We start from the raw sequence: 17910 nt of genomic DNA, 5'->3' as shown, positions 1-17910 counted from the left end.
CTTTGATAATCTTTTTTCCCAAAATGAGATGTAATTGTGAGCTCTGTAATTATGGGCAAGGTATGCTGACTAACAGCTTCACTTCAGGATCTTTAAATTGGAAACATTTCCCCTTTCGGTGTCTTCTCAAACAACAGGAAAAAAAAAAGACAAAAAGAGGAAAGCTTTATAAATCTGCAACTTGCCTCCAACCAGATCATTCCACTCCAATGGAAATTAGTCCTTTGGTTTTGTTTCAGTCAACAGCACCACTATTGGAGAGGGAAGGGGAGAACAAGTCCTGAGACATTTCTTCAAATAATAATTTCTATTCTAACACCAGCTCATTCTTTACAGACCACCAGAGCATGAAACTTCTCCAAGTTTCTTCTAATTCTTCTAATGCAGCTTTCGCCTGGATTTGCCCACCAATATGAACCCATTTGCTCCCTTCCAGGAATCTGTGAAAAACCGTATGGTCTGCTAATGTCTCCCATTAGGAAAGTAATGGGAAAAAAATATATATATATCATTCTTTATTGTCATTGAATTCTGGGAAAGAAACGAAGATAAATACATACCTTTAATTTGCTTTCTTGAACTAGAAGTTTCCAACTATGCATAAATAGGTCCTTTCTTACACACCACCCAAGTGAAGAAATAGAACTTTACCACCTACCCCAGAAGACCTTTCCAAGAGCCAAATTGTCACCATAACCAATCCCTCCCCAGTATTACCCTGACCTATAGAATTCACTATTGTGTTTTCTTAGTTTTATCACCCAAATATGTACCCCTAGATACTACAGAGTGCCCATTAAAAAAAAATGTGAGATATCTTAAGTCATTCTTCATCTATAGGTTTCCCTTTCATTTCCCTTTTCTTTACAATTTATCTGTTGAAGAACTTGGAGTATTTCAATTTAAGTTTCAGTTTGGATTTTGCTGATTGCATACTCATGGTGCAATTAAAAATGTTCCTAGTTTTTCAGTCTTTCCACCTATTGGCCACTGGATCCAAAGAATGGATCAGACTTAGGTTCATCTCTTTGGCAAAACCAAAGGGAGTAAATGGTGCCTCACTCTTTCCCTCTTCTTTTTCCCTCACGTTAGTAGCAACTTATGTTTAATGTCCATTTCTACTAATTTCTTGGGGTTACAAAATGGTGGTATCTCTCATTTCTTTTTTTTATTAGTTGGAATATGCTTATAAAGAAACACTTCTTTTTTACTATTGGTTACTCAGCAGTACAGTTCATACAGGAAAGGTAGAAAAAATGTTTAATTCTTTTCCTTTATTTACCAGTTTTCAAGATAAGAAATTGGGTCCCTATCACCACTGGAAGGGGGCTCTTCTTTTTAAAATACCATTATTTAATACCATTTTGAATCATTATGAATTGATTTAAGCACATTTAATGGGTTTCAATGATTACTGAAGCACAAATTGTCCCATATTTGGCCAATGGAAGCCTCTTCAAGTTGTCTCCTGAACCCTTTTGACATGTCCCTAGTTTTTTAATAGTTTCCTTGTTAAATGTTATGACAAATATTCTAGGCTCATCTAGAACACTTTCTGACCAGACCTGGAATCAGCCATTTCTCCAAGAAATCCTGGTTTCTTTTAGTGAGTAAAGGTCTTTTAAGACCATAATTTGGGCACTACGGATGTAAACTGTTACTGGATTGCTTATCATTTCTAAGTTTTTCAGTGGACAAAGCTAGGAAATTTGTGATTATATGTATGTCTGTTTCATAAGTTCACACTGACACTTCCAATTCAAGCTGAAGACTACAGAGCTTTTACTTAACATTTTTTCTATTAGCATCCACTCCTTTCTTAAACACCAAGAATCCTGGAAACAAGGGATGACAGAATTAGAATACCATATAAAGACTCATTTGTTTTATCACTTATCACACATCTATCTCAGAAAAACAATAGTAATACTATTACCAATATAATTTCTGATAACATTAAAAAATTGTTTTGCATATGCTTTCTCCTTTCTCAACCCTTCCCCTTTTATTTTATAGTTACTTATAGCTGTCAGAGCATAAAGCCATTACATAGTAAGCTTTCTCCCTAAATTCTTTAGTTTTTGTTCTATTTAATGTTTACCAACAGTCCTTATGTTGATGTCTCCCTAGTCACTTTCACTGTCTGAAGCTCATTTTCTAGGAGATTCTTCAAGTAAGTGCTCAAAGGAACAATATTCCCTGAATTCTTGTCCACTGAGAACAGTTTGTGTCCTTTACAACACTTGAAAATCAGCTTTACTGTATATAAAATCCTTGGTTCATACCTTCTTTCCTTGAGTATTTTAAATATGCTACTCCATTCTCTTCTGACATGAAGCGCTATCAAAAACTGTGATGGAATATAATTTTCTTTCTTTATAAGTCACATGTTTCTTTTTTTTTCTACATAACCAAGGCCGCCGCCTTCTTTTTTAAAGTCCAGTAATTTTACCAAAATGCATCTTAGTATTGGTTATCTGAACCAATATTCACAGGTATAAGGCATAATCTTTCATTATAGAGTTTCAAATATTATTATTTCAGGGAAGTTTCCTTTAATTATAGTTTTAGTATTTCTTTTGTTTCCTTGCTTTAATTTTCTTTTTCGGAAATCCCCATTATCTTTGTTGCCTATCTTTTTTATTTGTTACTTTCTCCTGAATCCTTTTCATCTTTGTTTTCCATTTTTAAAATATTCCTCTTTTTTCTATTTTCTATTTCTCTTAAGGCATCATTTGCTCTTGTATTCTTTTTATGTTCGACTTCATTCCCAAATCGATTTTTTCTTTTACTTCCATTTTTTCCCTATGTCTGTTACCTTATTTCTGAATTTCTGTAATTGATATATGCTGTTCATTCATATCTTTTCTTAATGTCTTGTAGTTCATTGTGAAATAGATTACAGTTTTGTGTGTACATTTTTATTGCATGCTTTTACTGTCTTTAGGAATGTTAATTCATTCCTTTCCCCCCCATAATAACTTTGTTTGCAATCTGACCTTGATACTTTTCTGTTGCTCATTTCTACATAAATTTAAGTTTTCTGAACTTTTAGAATGAGGAGGGTTTCAGGAAAGCTTTAACCTTATCAAGCTCCCTCTTCTGCTCTTCTGGGGGAGTTAAAAAATATGATGGCTTGCTTTCTTAGATTTTCTGACTCCGTAACCCTCCCCCACTTTCATCTATGTCTTCTCTTTTCTCATCTCTAATGTCCCTTTCCTGATCAAATTATTCCCCTCCCAGAAGCTTCTCCTTAGGGTAGGCTCTGCTTTAGCATGGACTCTAGGTAAGTCAGTTTTGAGAGTACATACAAGCCAGACTGCTCTGGCTGGCCCCTTTGGTGTTTCTTATAGTTGGCCCTTTACCCAGTCAATCAATATTGGAGAGGATAAAACCCCTCAATTTCACCTACTGCTATCAAACTGGCCAGCAGCTTTTTTCAATGGTTATTTTGGTGTTCTCCTGCTCTCATGTCTTTCAGACATTGCCCTACTGCTTCTTCCTTCTTCCTCACACTGAATCTAATACCATTGAAATCTACAGGCTGTCGGTAGTTTGTCCCCACCTACTTGTAATTTTGGGGTCCATGGAGTTACTCAGTCACATGGTTTTGTTGTAAATGTTCTACAATTTTTAACTTTGGTATCTATTGCTAATTCTGTTTTTATCTGAAGATTCAGCGAGATTGAGAAATTATGCTGCTGCCACTATTGCTTCCATCTTCCCAGAATCCATCCCTCCCTCCAGTATCTTCCTCCCAGGACTAGCTTTTAAACCATTGTGGCTGACTTGGGCATTACTATCTTTTAAGTCCTGCTTGAGAAAACTGCTGATAACATTTATAACATTTCTTTTTTTAAATTAACTACAAGAAACAAAAAATTTTTGAAAGACATCATTTTGATGGGCCACCTTTTAAAGTTTAGGTCCAGTGGAATTTAAAAATAATCCTACATCCAGTTTCTATCTACATGGAAGTTTTCACAGAACCTATCCTTAGTGTCTGTGTCATGAAATTGCCTTAAAGAGCTTATTTTTGTTCTTTAGTAACCAAATTTCTCAGAATGGAAAGAATCCAAGATATTTTCACCAAACTAAATCCTATGCCAGATAGTAGAGCATAAATATATTACTAAAACATTTATGTATTACGGAGTCATTCAGAATAAAAATCTTTTTTTTTTTTTTTAACTTTAGGTATAAAGTGACTGATGCATGGCAGATATTCAAATGTTTGCTGAATGAAGGATCCAGGAATAGCCAAAGTTAGTTGTACTAGTTGCAATATACTAGTACTAATGCTCCAAATAAAGATGTTTGCTTTTAGAAATTTTTTGTAAACTTTTCCTCATATACCAAATTTGATTGGAATCCAACAACAAAGAATCCTGTCCAGAAGTTTAACCCTACCTTCATGCTTAACATCTTTTTAAAAAGGATTAAACCATAATTTAAAAGACAAGACACATGTTTGCTAGGTTATTTTCTCTCACTAGTATTAGAATGCCACTCATCACAGTTAATTCAATTAGCTGTACAAATTTTGAAACTGATTTGTGTGTAAAATATACAATGAAGACATCTACCAAATTCATTAAATGTGACACTTAAGTTCACTCAAAAATTAGTTTACCTAATAAACTGCTCTCTATTCTCTTTCCTTAGTTCCCATAATGAAATACATTTTGGAACATATACATAAACGTTGCTCCAGGGTCTTTATGTATCAAATATTATTATAATTACTAGTGGTAATTATTAGCAATCCGTTTCTCTACCTCTCATTTTCTCTCTCTCCCTCGAGCACACATGCGATTTATGAAGCCTCCAAATAACCCCCCGTTCAAATGTTGTTTTTGTTTTTTGGTTTGTCTTGACACTAGGAATTGACATTGTCTTAGGGACAACAGAAAAAGTAACAAAAGGCATCATAAATATGAACAACCAGCCACGTCAGAAAGTGCAGGGTTGGGGTGGGATGCAGCTCTTGATAAGGGAGAGTAAACAAGGTGCTTCGACTGCGGAGGCGCTTGTTCTTGTTTTGGTTGTCATTGTTTCACATGGGTCTGTTGTTTTCAGCAGGGGTTGGTGGGGGACATAAGGTGATATCCACAATAGGGTCGAAAACTCTATAAAGGAAAGGACAACCTGAATCTCCCCGGAGAGGAAAGGGGGGTACAGTCATTAAAAGCGTTCCTTCCCAGGACTTAATTTCGGAGTCGCGGGAAGGCCCTGCGCTGGCAGGAGAGCTGTGAGAGCTGTCAGACCTGCAGTGAATCCCGCGGCTCTGCCCTCAAAAACGCAGCCCGCTTCTTCACCCCCATTTAGATAATCCCGGCGTCCTCAAATCTTCCGTCCCCGCCCCCTCGCCACTCATCTAGCAGACGGCAGGCAAAAAGAAGAGGCTGGAAAGCTCCAACCCACGGTGGAAAGGGCCGAGGAGCCCCGGGTCACCGGCCTTCCAAGCAGCTGTCCCTCGCTCACCCACCTGATGTTCTTTCACCACTTCACTGAGGCAGGGATACCGCTCCGAGATCCATCGGTAAAACTTGGGGACTCCCATTTTGGACCGTCAACACCAATTCCGGTCAGGGCCAAACCGAAACCAAACGACCCGCCGGCCCCTACGCTGCCGCCTCCGGCCGTCGCTCCGCGGATGACAACACTCGACCGGCCAGACCACAGAGAGCGCCGCCGGAGCCTAGAGAGGCAGGATTCGAAGCCACCTCCCAGGGGCGGGGCCAAACTGCGCTTTAACTCGCGTCCACAGGGCTCGGTTTTGCTCGCTAATGGGTTACACTTGAGGACCCTAAAGGATTTTTTCAATGGGTGTGTTAAACTTAGTTCTGAAAATGCCAGTAGATAGAGCTGGGCTCCATAAGTGGATTTGAAATTGATATGAAAACCTCAAGAGACTGCTGAAACACTGATTTTTGTCCTTCCTTGTATTTTTCAGTACAGGTTTGGAAACTTCTGGCGATTTGGTATAGACTGTTTTGTTTTGTCTATCAAGGGGGAGTTATTTTCTTCCCTTGTAGGAATGTAAACCTACAGACTTGGTTCCTCACTCCCATCACCTCCCTTAACGCTTAACATTACCTCGATTGGAAATTATGTTTCTTTTTCACATTCACGCCTTTTGATTTATCACGTTTTTCCCTTACCACACTTCCAACTGTACAAAAAAGCACAGTTCTATTAAGTGAACCTAAGTGAAATTATCTTGGTTCTAAATTTAACTTCATTACCTGCAATTATTATTATTTTAAATATTATGCAAGAAAACACATAAAAAACTTAATCACATTTTAAAAATCTCGTGAAATTTAAGATTCTGCTATCTTCCATGACCACTGGATTTTGCATTATGGTACACTTTCAGTATGACAGTACCTTTAAAATTACATACTTGTTTAGTTCTCATATTTACATTACTAGGTGTGCCAGTTTGAATGTATTATGTCCCCCAGAATGCCATTATCTTTGATGCAATCTTGCGTGGGCAGATGTATTTAGTGTTGATTAGAGTGGAATCCTTTGAGTGTTTCTAGGAGATGTGAATCAACTGTGAGTGAATGTTTGATTGGATAATTTCCATGGAGGTGTTACGTCACCCATTGGGGGTGGGTGTTGATTGGATCACTGGAATACTTTAAAAAGAGCCACACAGGCCCAGAGTCTTGCTACAGCCAAGAGGGACACTTTGAAGAACACATAGAAGCTGAGAGAGTAGGTGCAGATGAGAGACAGTTTGAAGATGGCCATTGAAAGCAGACTCTTGCTCCAGAGAAGCTAAGAGAGGACAAATGCTCCAAGAGCAATTGAGAGTGACATTTTCAAGAGGAGCTGCGGCCTAGAGAGGAACGTCCTGGGAGAAAGCAGAACTTGGAGCAGACACCAGCTACATGCCTTCCCAGCTAATAGACGTTTTCTGGACACCACTGGCCATCCTCCAGTGCAGGTACCCAATTGTTGATGCATTACCTTAGACACTTTATGGCCTTAAGACTGTAACTGTGTAACCAAATAAACCCCCTTTATAAAAGCCAATCAGTCTCTGGTATTTTGCATCCCGGCAGCAGCATTAGCAAACCAGAACACTAGGCTTATCATGTTTTCTTCCCCATCACACTTTCAACCATACAAAAAACCAGAGTTTTATCAAGTGACCTTAACTGATGTGCCATTTATGCTTGTATCTCTTGTTCTTACTAGACTGTCAGTTCTTGGAGGACAGAAGAGGTGGCTCTGTACAAATCTAGCAAAATGCTTTGCACAGCGTATTTATTTAATACTGTACTGTATAAATGTTTTGTTGTTGTTCAAGTGAATCCTTATCCTACCTAGTACTTTTATAAGGAAACCAATGAAAGTTGTAAAATGAAATTAGGCTGGCTTGTTTCTTACACATACAGTTTTAGACTGTAAGAATAAATGATGTTTTGCTCTAGTTAGAATACACAGTATGTATTAAGCAGTTTATTTCTTAATAACAAAACATATTACTTTAAATATTATTACATTCAGGGAGAAATAATATTAGTTGCTCTGAGAACACAGAGAAACTTTTGTTGTACTTTGGAATTAAATAGATATAACCACAGATTAAAACCAAATGTATTACTTTTAGATTCCTAACACGTTTTTAAAATAATTTAATTTCACATATATGGAGTCCAACCAAGGTACATTTGGCATAGTAAATTTTCATCAGTAGCTTCTTGTATAAGGTAATGCACATGTCCTTCAATAGATAATGGCAGCCCTGTCACTCTATTTCGGGTCTTGATTACACCTTGTAGTCGCTGCTCAATGTCAAGAACATGGGTCTTGGCCTAAAAAGAAGAAACAGAAGATTAGAAGGGCTACAGACCCAATAACATATGGATGTTGAAAAGTAAAAAGAAATTACTACCTTTCTTGTTTAATAAGTGCTAATGACTTTTTACTGATCATTACCCATTTTGTAGGAGCAAATGCAGAAATGAGAGAAGAAATTAAACAAATACAGTAACTTGAGACACTGATTTCAAGGCTAATAATGTTGATCCAATATCAATTGCTTAGACATTTTTCTGGAATACATGAAATACCAGGAATCCCTTCTATAATTATAGAAAAATAATAATTTAAAAAATCTGATTTGAAAGTACTTAGGATTTAAATATTTGAATGGCTGTTCTAATAATAGCAACAGTATTCTAATGCCTAATATTGAAATTATGCTAGTGTAAGTTAATGAGAGTTCTAAGTGAGTTACTTAGAACTCTACGTATTTCTCTCTTCTCAGGAAAGCATTTCAGAATGCAAGAGTGAGAGTGATGTTATAAGAAAAATAATCCTCAATTTATTCTATTTATTAAAAATGGCTGTCTGAAAACTTTGAGACTTCAAAGAAAATTAATAATGAGTGGATTGTTACATCTATCCAAGAAATGAACTAGATTTCAGGATAATCACTGTTTAGTCACTGACAGTATTTAGAAACAATTCTCATTTATAGAGATATACAGTATAGGCTTGTATCAAGCTACACCTTCCACTAACCTTTTCATTCACAACTTCTCCAGTTTCATTCAGTGGTGCTTTGGAATTCCCTTTCACTGGTTTACTCCACTCCACAAGTGGATCATGTAGAAAAGTCTTTAAGACACTAAAATTAAAACAAATATTATTACAATAATAATGTTACCTTTGTAAAGAAAAATCTTGCTAAATTCAACAGTTAAGAGTAAGTGACAGAGAAAAGCAAATGATAATACTGTTAAAAGTATTATCTTTTCAGTAAGATGTGAAATCATTTTGGGATGAGGGAAGAACAAAGAAAGGGTAGGAAAGAAGCAAGATAGAAGAAGGTCAGAGGTGTTTTGTGGAGAGTAGCGTAAGATGAATTAAATGTGCCTTCTAAAAGCTTAGTGTAAATAGGTAAATGAATATTTCTTGAATGAATGCATTTTATCCACTGCTATGTCTTCAATGACCATATAATTCCTACAGTTGCCATAGTGACCCAGTCCATATCTTTCTTCTGTGCTCTAGATGTAAAATCCAAGTACCTATGGGAAATGCACATTTGGATGACTTGCAGGCACTGCAAACCCAATATACCCAAAAGAAAACTCATTACTTTTCACCAAACTTATTTCTCCTGTATTCCCCAAATCAGTAAAGAACAATATCACTGACCCATTTTTCTAGGACAAAAATCTAGGAATCATCCTTACCCCCTCTTCATCTAACAACCAATTTCACCTCCTATATCCCTTCTCTCACTTCGGAAAACAGTTTGGAAGTTCTTCAACATGTTAAACAACGAATTACCATATGACCCAGCAATTCCACCCCTAGGGATATACTCAAGAGAACTGAAAATATTTATCTACACAAAAACTTGTACACTAATGTTCATTGCAGGATTATTCATAATAGCCAAGAACTGGAAACAACCTAAATGTCCATGAAGTGATGAACAGATAAAATGTGGTATTTACATACAATGGAATATTATTCAGCCATAAGAAGGAAAGAAGCATTAATACATGCTACAACAATGGGTGAACCTTGAAAACATTAATGCCAAATGAAAAAAGTGAAATACCATATGGTATATGATTTCATTTATATGAAATGTCCAGAATAGGTGAATCCACAGAGACAAAAAGTAGAATAGTGGTTGCCAAAAGCTGGGATGAGGGGAGAATGGGAGTATATGCTAATGGGTATGGGGTTTCTATTTGGGGTGATAAAAATGTTTTAAAATTAGATACAATGGTGAGTTGCACAACTGTGCAATATTTTAAAAAAAACAATGAATTTAACAGTTTAAAGGGTGAATTTTATGATATGGTAACTCAGTAAAGCTATTATTAAAAAAATCTACCTCATGGCCAATACAAAGTAGTCTATATAAAGCAAACATATTTAGGAACGAATAATTACATTCAAAATTACTGTTAAATTATTTACAGAGTACAGATGACTACCTCATTAAAGGCTCTCTCTGATCGCGCATCAGTCTCATTGTAACTTCACAAGCTCTTCGAAAAAGACCTTCTGTTCCCATAGGACCCATTCCATTAACCATATTATGAGTCAGGCGAAATGGCACAATTTCTGGAACTTCAAAGGTTTCACCCTTTAAAACAATGCATTTTATTAAAAAGTAACCTCATTCAGATTTTAAAATCTTTAAGAATTTAGGATTTCATGTCTAAACTGTCTTAGGAAAGGGTACAAATACTCCTTAAAATCTTTGAACTTCTAATTACATTAGAGGCCTATATCATGAAAGCAGTATGACTCGGCCTTTGTTTTTGGGGAACTGAAACTACAACCCTTTAGATAAGACCTAGGGCATGGAATCACCTTTCACTGGATTCAGTATGGTGAAGAGTATTACAGGGAAATTTTAATGCATTCAATATTTAATCTCATATTAACTTTTTTAATGTCTTTCTTGAATAATACAGAAAACAAATACTCTCATATTTTTCCACTTAGGTCTTTTACTTTAAAACAAGAGTGGAAAAGAAACAGCCAATGTCAGACTGCTCACACCCCTCAATAGGACATGAAACATGTTATATAATGAAGTCCAGTTGTTCATTTATTGTCTACCATTCTCTAATCTCTTTTCTTAGGGTCCTTTCATTCCTCCAATCAGTCTTCCTAAATTCCTTTCTTGTATGATTCAACCTAAATGAGTGGTTTATCTCTGATTTGTTTTCAACTGGGTATGGAATATTTCTTGATTACCTATAACAGCAGAAAGCAATCCACAGAGAATGGAGGTGAAGAAAATACTGGGTTAACCTACCAGCCTACCTTGGAAAATTGGAGGGGGCCTTAAAGAAGACTTCAATCTCCACAATTTATTCCCAGGTTCTACTCCAAACATACAGAATCTGAATCTCCTGCAGTGTTTCCTAGGTATTCAGGTGTTCTTAAAACTCTTGGATTATTCTGAACCCATTATATTAAACTACCTAGGCTCTGTAAAACTGAGTCTTAGTAAAATGAACTGATCTATCTATGTTTACAAAACTAACAACTACTTAAGTTAGAACTTGAACCCAAACCTCTAAATTTCAAGTTCTTCTGGGTTCTTCCATCCTAAATTGCTTTACTGAGGGCTATGGAAATCCACTGATCAAAACCAGTCAAGAAATTGTCAATGTAAGACTTATGACTATATGTACTATCATTAAGGTATGTCTAGAAAGAACAGTTGCTAAGGAAATAAAATCAAGAAAAGATCTACAATTAATTAGGGTAAGTCACATTACATACCTTATTGAAGAGACAGTTGAAGTCCACATGTACACATTCACCAGTGAAAGAATCAAAGAGAATGTTTTCACCATGACGATCTCCAAGCCCCAAGATATAACCAACCATTGACATTACTGCTGTCGAACGGCAGTAGGCTGATCTGCTGCTGTACCTAAAGGAATCATACTGCCTATCAAATATCTTTATGCCATATGAGGCAATCTCAATGAAAATATTAAAAATAAAAATCCAACCATTACAGTGTATTATATTCTTGGTAAATTACCATGACGTTGGATCAGGAAATGTTCTCAGAAACCATTCATGAAAAACAGGAGGATGCCTGGGCAGGAGAAATTCTCGAAATACTTTGAGTTTTTCAGACAAAGCTGCTGCCTTTGGAAGCATACACTGGCGAAGTTCCTTTCCTGTCATGTATACTCCTGCAAGTAATTCTCATTAATTGTACAATTCAAATGAGAAAAGAAGCAAAGTTTTTTGTTAAAATAGGACAAGAATGGTCTATTTTTATTCAAAATGTTATTCAAAAGAAGAATAAATGGAAAATTTTCAATTATAGGTAGGAAAAATTATCATCTGCTACTATAATAATATAAGCTAAACATAATATCTTCCTTTGATACTTATGCAAAGTGAAATCTCATATCTGAAACTTAATGTTAACTAAATCCGGTGTTGCAGAATCACATAACTCCAAAAGATACCACTCAGAATATAAATACAATGTGATCAGCGGCCCTGAGAATTGTGAAAATACTGAGCCCTCACTAAAATTATACTGAACTCTCATTTAATCAGCATGTAGTAGTACAGTTCCAACCTGAATCATTACTAAGAAACCCACATTGTTGCTCTGAAATATTCACTGGGCATAAAGGGTACCCTATAACATTTATAGTATCCCTGATTTTTAAGGTAATCCTGTAGAATTCATATCATCCAAATCAAATGATGGGTAAGCAGAAGAATTTTTCCATCTGATATGTTTGTGAATCTATATTAGATGGTTGATAAGACTCCAGTCTAGACAGTGCTTATTATGTCCACTTGGTTTGGTGCTTTTTGTACCCAAGGCCCGGCCAAAAGTTTTATGGGCAGCTTGGGATTTGAGGTTTTTAGCTTCAAATGTTGCATTGTTCAACTGAGTTCATGATAAAGTGGGAAATACTTGTTTAAAAACCCAATACAATAATTAAAACTTAAACAGCGTTTCATCCTTATAAATAAATCAGTTAACAGCAAGTTCTTTGAAATCAAACTGATATGTGTTTGAGTATCAGCTCTACAAAATATTATCTATTTGAACTTGGATAAGTTACTTAACTTCCCCAGCACTGTCCATAAAATGAGGATAAAAAGATTTGTTAACAATATTAAATAAATAATGTATATTACATACTTAGCACAGTACCCATAATATAGTAACTAAATGTTACTTATTTTATACTTCACTTTGGTAATTTTTTCTATTTATTTTTAATGTATCATATATATTTTTAAAACTCTATTTTGAAATAATTTTAGACTTACAAAAAGTTGCATAAATAATACAAAGAGTTCTTGCATATTCCTCACCTACCTTTCCCTAGTATTAATTTCTTATATAACCGTAGTACAATAATCTAAACCAGAAAATTAACACTTTTACAATATTATTAACTAACCTTCAGACCTTATTCAAATTTCACCAATTGTCCCACTAACATCCTTTTTCCAGTCCAGGATCCAATCCAGGATCCCACATTGTGTTCAGTTGTCATGTCTTCTTAATGTCCTCAAATGTGATAAATTCCATAGTCTTTCATAATCTTGACATTTTTGAAGGGTTCTGGCCAGTTATATTATTGTTTCTCTATGATAAAATTACTATTATTTCCCACTTTGCAATTAATAAGTATCTGTAGGGAGATACGCTGTGATTCTGCCAATAATCTGCTTTTCATCATACTTTTACCCTCTAATTTTAGCACCCATTGATAATTACTGCCTTTGACAATAATTACTGAGTTGTTTAGCAGCTGGTGATTTTCATTTTCCATTATTATTTCTATACTTATTCACTGCAATTCTACTCTAAAAAAAATTTGTTCCTTCTTCCCCATTTATTTATTCAAGTAGTTATTTATATCCATATGAATTCATGTATGTTTATTTTATTCCATGAGCTATAAACCATTACTATCATTTATTTTTTTGCTCAAATTATTCCAGATTTGGCCAGTGGGAGCCTCTTCAAGCAGGCTCATATGTCCTTTCAACTTGCCTATAATTATACAAGCACTCCTTACTTTCTAAAGGCACCACAGGACATTCTAGGCTCATCTTATATTTTCCCTTTCCAAGACCTAGAATCAACCGTTTCTCCAAGAACCCCTGGTTCCTTTTATTGGACAATGAGCAGTACGTGCGCTCACTGCTAATGGTGTGTCATTGCTTTAGGGCCTCTCAGCGGACAGAGCTAGAAAATAATTGTGTGTGTATACTATATGCACATACACACACTCATTTACAACCATTTCTATATCTATTCATCTGTATACATATTTTAAACAAACATTAGTTCATATTAAAATCTCTAATTTCAGTCTAACACTGTGGGTTTCATTCTAGCCCTTCCTCTTTCCTTTTCATTCTCTAACAGTGAGAAAACTGGCTCTCATTACCCACAATATACTTACTTATTTGCTAAAGCCTAGTATACGCATAAAGTAGTTTCAGAACTGCCAACCAACAGCCCTATGAAAAAGAAATTTTCATATACATTTTTGTAAGCTACCTCAAATCCTTTTTGGATGAAGATAGGGAAGGATTTGAAACACAAGGAAGAAAGGAAAATATTTATGTGCTTTTGTATATTCTAATAGAATCTCAATCTGACCTAGAAATTTCACTATTGCTTATACCCAAAACACACATACTAAGATACATTAACAATTATACCCATATTATAAATGTTAGTGGCTATTATACACATATTATATATTTGTATCATAAGAATTAATTTTAGTACCCTTTTCCTTATATAGTTTGGTCAGAATAGGTCTCAAGCCAGCAGTGTTGTTAACCCATTCAATGATCCCACATTCATCATTCAGTGGAATAACTGCATAGGTTCGGATATGAAGTTCTCTTCTACGAGATTCTGCATCTTTCCTTAAGCACTATAAAAAACATAAACACATAAACTTAAAAATAAAACAATTCTAAATTTGTAAATGTTATCTTAAATATATCAAAAGACTTCATTTCATAGCAAATGAATATCAATGTAGGCTTACCTGTAGTGTAGATGAGTAATTCTTCAGAATGGTAGGAAAGGAAATAGTACTGGGGCAGTAGCCCTAATTCATTTCCAAGTCCTTAAAAAGGCCTTGGGAAAGTCCTTCTTTTCCATTATGTACCATCAATGTGACAAGAATATTGTGTCAAAAATAATATAGTTGTATATTGAACAATGGCAAAATCCTGTTTTCGTTTTTTTGCTTTATAAATATTACTGACGCATTAAATCCCTATGTACAGAGACTGCTGTTTAATTTTGATTATCTCAAAGAGACAAGAACAAAAGAGTATGAACTCTATGATAGCCCTAAAATGTATTTCTTACACTTGCAGTTTAATATTACACCCTAATTTGAAAAACTATCTCCTAGAAGATCATTATCTATGATCTATGGAAAGAATAGTTGCCCATATTAACCCTGATAATATTAGATAAGGAGAAACTGTATTATGTTTAATTCTGGAATTATATGAAGTAAATAAACTAAGCACATGTCAATAAATGTAACCTGTTTAACTAAAAAACACAATCACTGACCATAAACACATTCTAAGCTTTAGGAATAAGTAGACTAAATAAATGCCTACAAAGCAGTATGGCATTACAATCTCATGTAAAGGTCAGTGTGTGGCCTCTAAGACCAACATAGTGAGACTGTAGTTTTTCACAATCAGGCTATTTTATTTGACCACATTAATGTTGGGGAACAAGTAATGCTATAACCTGATCAGCAAAAAGGCTGGTTAAGGTAAATTTATAAAGTAAAGCCAGGCTACTTGCTACTCCAATCAGAAAATACTCAGGGAGCTCTGGGAAGACAATGATAATGGTTTAATAGACAGTGATTAATGTACCAATTTACCAAATTACATTTTAAATAATAATTAAAAAATCCTTCCTGTCATATTGCCTTTGAAATGGGCTTTTATGGTGATATTAATTTTTAATTTTTTTTTAGTTAAAGTACACATAAATCATAGATGCCCTTAAAAAAAAAAAAAAAAATAAATCTGTTGCTATATCTTTTTTATGCTAAAGGCCCAGAACTTTTCCTGCTAATAACAGAAGTACCAGTGAAATGTGGGAAGTGGAGGAGAAAAAGGGCAAAAAGCTTGTAGAGAAATCATAAAGTTTCATCACGTCACACAGTATGATTTCATTTTTACCCGTGGACAGAATAGATGCCTTGTATTTATCAATGCCTGACTATGGAATAACTCAAAATTCCTAAGAATGCACATTTATAATAACCCTTAATGGGATTTTTCACAACATCTCTGGGATAGAAATCAAGCACTTACCAATAAAATTGAAAAAAAAATGCTAATGATGACTTTTAAAGAGTTGATAAAAATAGAACCTAAACTTTTTTTCTAACACCAAAAGATAAAATCTAAATAAATCTGATACAAAAAAGTATATTATAAAGATAAAAGAAAAAAATAAAGGGAAAATGAGATTAAAAAGTAATTACAGATAACTTAAAGAGTAAACAGAAAATATTTTCCCTCATTAATTTTTTTTTCTCATTATAATGAAAGTAATCTTAGTTTTTTTAATTCAGTGAAAATGAAAAGGACAATACATTTCATTTCCCCTAAGAGCCATCTGTTTGCTTACTGAAAAGCCCATATCTCACTGATAATAACTATGATAATTCCAAAATAATAGCAAACTATTTCCAAACCTTATTAATCAAGGAATTGAATTCCATTAATCTACAGTCCTTTCTTAGGTCGTCTTTTGGCTTACACATCATGATGTAGAACTTTCCATCTGATCCTTTTAAAGAGATCTTCTTTGGTTTCTGAAGAGAAGCAAGAATTTCCACCTAAAAGATGATGAGTTATATATAAATTAAGGCTGAAATTTTTTGTTTACATTTCTATATATTATAAATACTGAGTTACCTAACCTAACTAAAAGAGAAAGAACAATATAATAACCTTTATGATGTGGTAAGTTTGTTATTTCAGCAATTTCTTCCATCCTTATTATCTATGATCTATGGAAAGAATAGTTGCCCATGAATAGAGACACACTTTCATCCCTTAAGAATGGCTGTAAAGTAAAAAAGATTTCTTCATCTACAATACAAGGACTTACGCATCCAAATCCAAATGTCTGTAGTAGTAAGAATGTTTATTAATTGAAAGTAATTTGACTTTTGGAAAAAACAAACCTCTCCAAAACCAATTTTTCCTAATGAGGTGAGTAATAGGTAAATTACATTGCTTGAGTCATAAATAACGCATGACTGTAAGTAATAAGAATGATTTCATTATGTGGTTTGGTGACTGGCTTTGAAAGCAATAAACAAATGTTTTGAGCTACAGACACATTGTTGACATAAATATAGAGTTTTCAAAAGTATTTACTTAGAAGTGCTCTAGAACCATTTCTTTAAAATAGTCATGTATTTATTGCCGATTTCATACATTAAAAAAAATAAAGTCAAGTTCTTCCTAGTTGAATTTCACTGCCTCCCAAAACACAAACAAAAAATTGTATTTTGGTCTCTTTCTCTTCTCCACTGTTAGAACAAAAGAGTGTACGGAAAAGTAAAATTGTGAAAAAATAAAGATTATAATACTACTAAAACAACATAAGCATCAGAAAAATGAAAATATTAGGTTGAACATGGAGTTTTTATCATTTAATTTTCTACCATCAGTGGAAGTCTTACTTTCCTGTATTGCCAATCATTTATTTTCTTTATAAATAAAATTCATGTAGTCCAAGAAAAACACATTTTAACTTAAAATTTTTAACAACTAAAATTTAAAAACGTAGCTACAGTCATATAAAATTGAAATTTACCGTATCATCAAAGCTTGCAATATAGGCCCAATGCCCAGGAAATGGGTCATGGTTGGCATGGGTGCCTGGAATTGATGGAAGAGTAGGTATCATGACAGACTGCAAAGGAATGAGGATTTCACTAAACGTTGCTTCTTCTACCAACTTTTTAAGCATTTTAAAATGAATGCTCATGCTTAACGTAGAACTACTTCCATCAACCTGAAAAATAATGAAAAGGTAGTACATTTTAATTTCTCTATGTTTACCTTGAATTATAGAACTTTTAACTTCAACCAAAACAAAAATTTTGTTTGTAGAAAAAAAATTCTTCTACAATATCTTAATTACAAAGCTTTCTAAATATACATTACACATTATCTCATTTTAACTTTAAAATTGAAGTGGGGTCCCTTTCCCTTAATCCCAAAACATCTGCAAAGCAATAGTGTTGTGTAAACAGCATTAGGCCATGAGGTGGGGAGTGAGACTGGGCCTGTACCAGTTAAAGAAATCAAAACTTTACCGTTTAGGGG

General features: G+C 34.5%; 2 protein-coding genes across 5 annotated transcripts in view; both read right to left on the bottom strand.

Moving 5' to 3' along the window:
* XRN1 (5'-3' exoribonuclease 1) overlaps positions 1-5653 on the bottom strand; it is a 174036-nt gene extending 168383 nt beyond the window's left edge. The window contains 1 exon segment of the mRNA XM_037843455.1: positions 5489-5653. Within this exon segment, the coding sequence (XP_037699383.1) occupies positions 5489-5563 (75 nt within the window). The 5' untranslated portion in view covers positions 5564-5653.
* Positions 5654-7422: 1769 nt separating this feature from the next.
* The window catches only part of ATR (ATR serine/threonine kinase), a 133905-nt gene continuing 123417 nt past the window's right edge, over positions 7423-17910 (bottom strand). Inside the window, exons 40-47 of one of the 4 annotated variants that reach the window (XM_037843431.1) lie at positions 17396-17596; positions 16263-16406; positions 14303-14453; positions 11558-11714; positions 11290-11443; positions 9984-10135; positions 8548-8653; positions 7423-7835 (exon numbers count right to left, since the gene is read on the bottom strand). In XM_037843431.1, coding sequence (XP_037699359.1) covers positions 7662-7835; positions 8548-8653; positions 9984-10135; positions 11290-11443; positions 11558-11714; positions 14303-14453; positions 16263-16406; positions 17396-17596 — 1239 coding nt within the window. In that variant the 3' untranslated portion in view covers positions 7423-7661. The remainder of the gene's footprint in view (positions 7836-8547; positions 8654-9983; positions 10136-11289; positions 11444-11557; positions 11715-14302; positions 14454-16262; positions 16407-17395; positions 17597-17910) is intronic. The other 3 variants (XM_037843422.1, XM_037843438.1, XM_037843444.1) reach the window with 3 other exon arrangements.

This window comes from Choloepus didactylus, chromosome 1, assembly GCF_015220235.1.
Source record: "Choloepus didactylus isolate mChoDid1 chromosome 1, mChoDid1.pri, whole genome shotgun sequence".
Taxonomy (NCBI): Eukaryota; Metazoa; Chordata; class Mammalia; order Pilosa; family Megalonychidae; genus Choloepus; species Choloepus didactylus.
Note: the sequence above shows the minus strand (reverse complement) of the source record. Positions and strands in the feature narration are given on the sequence as shown.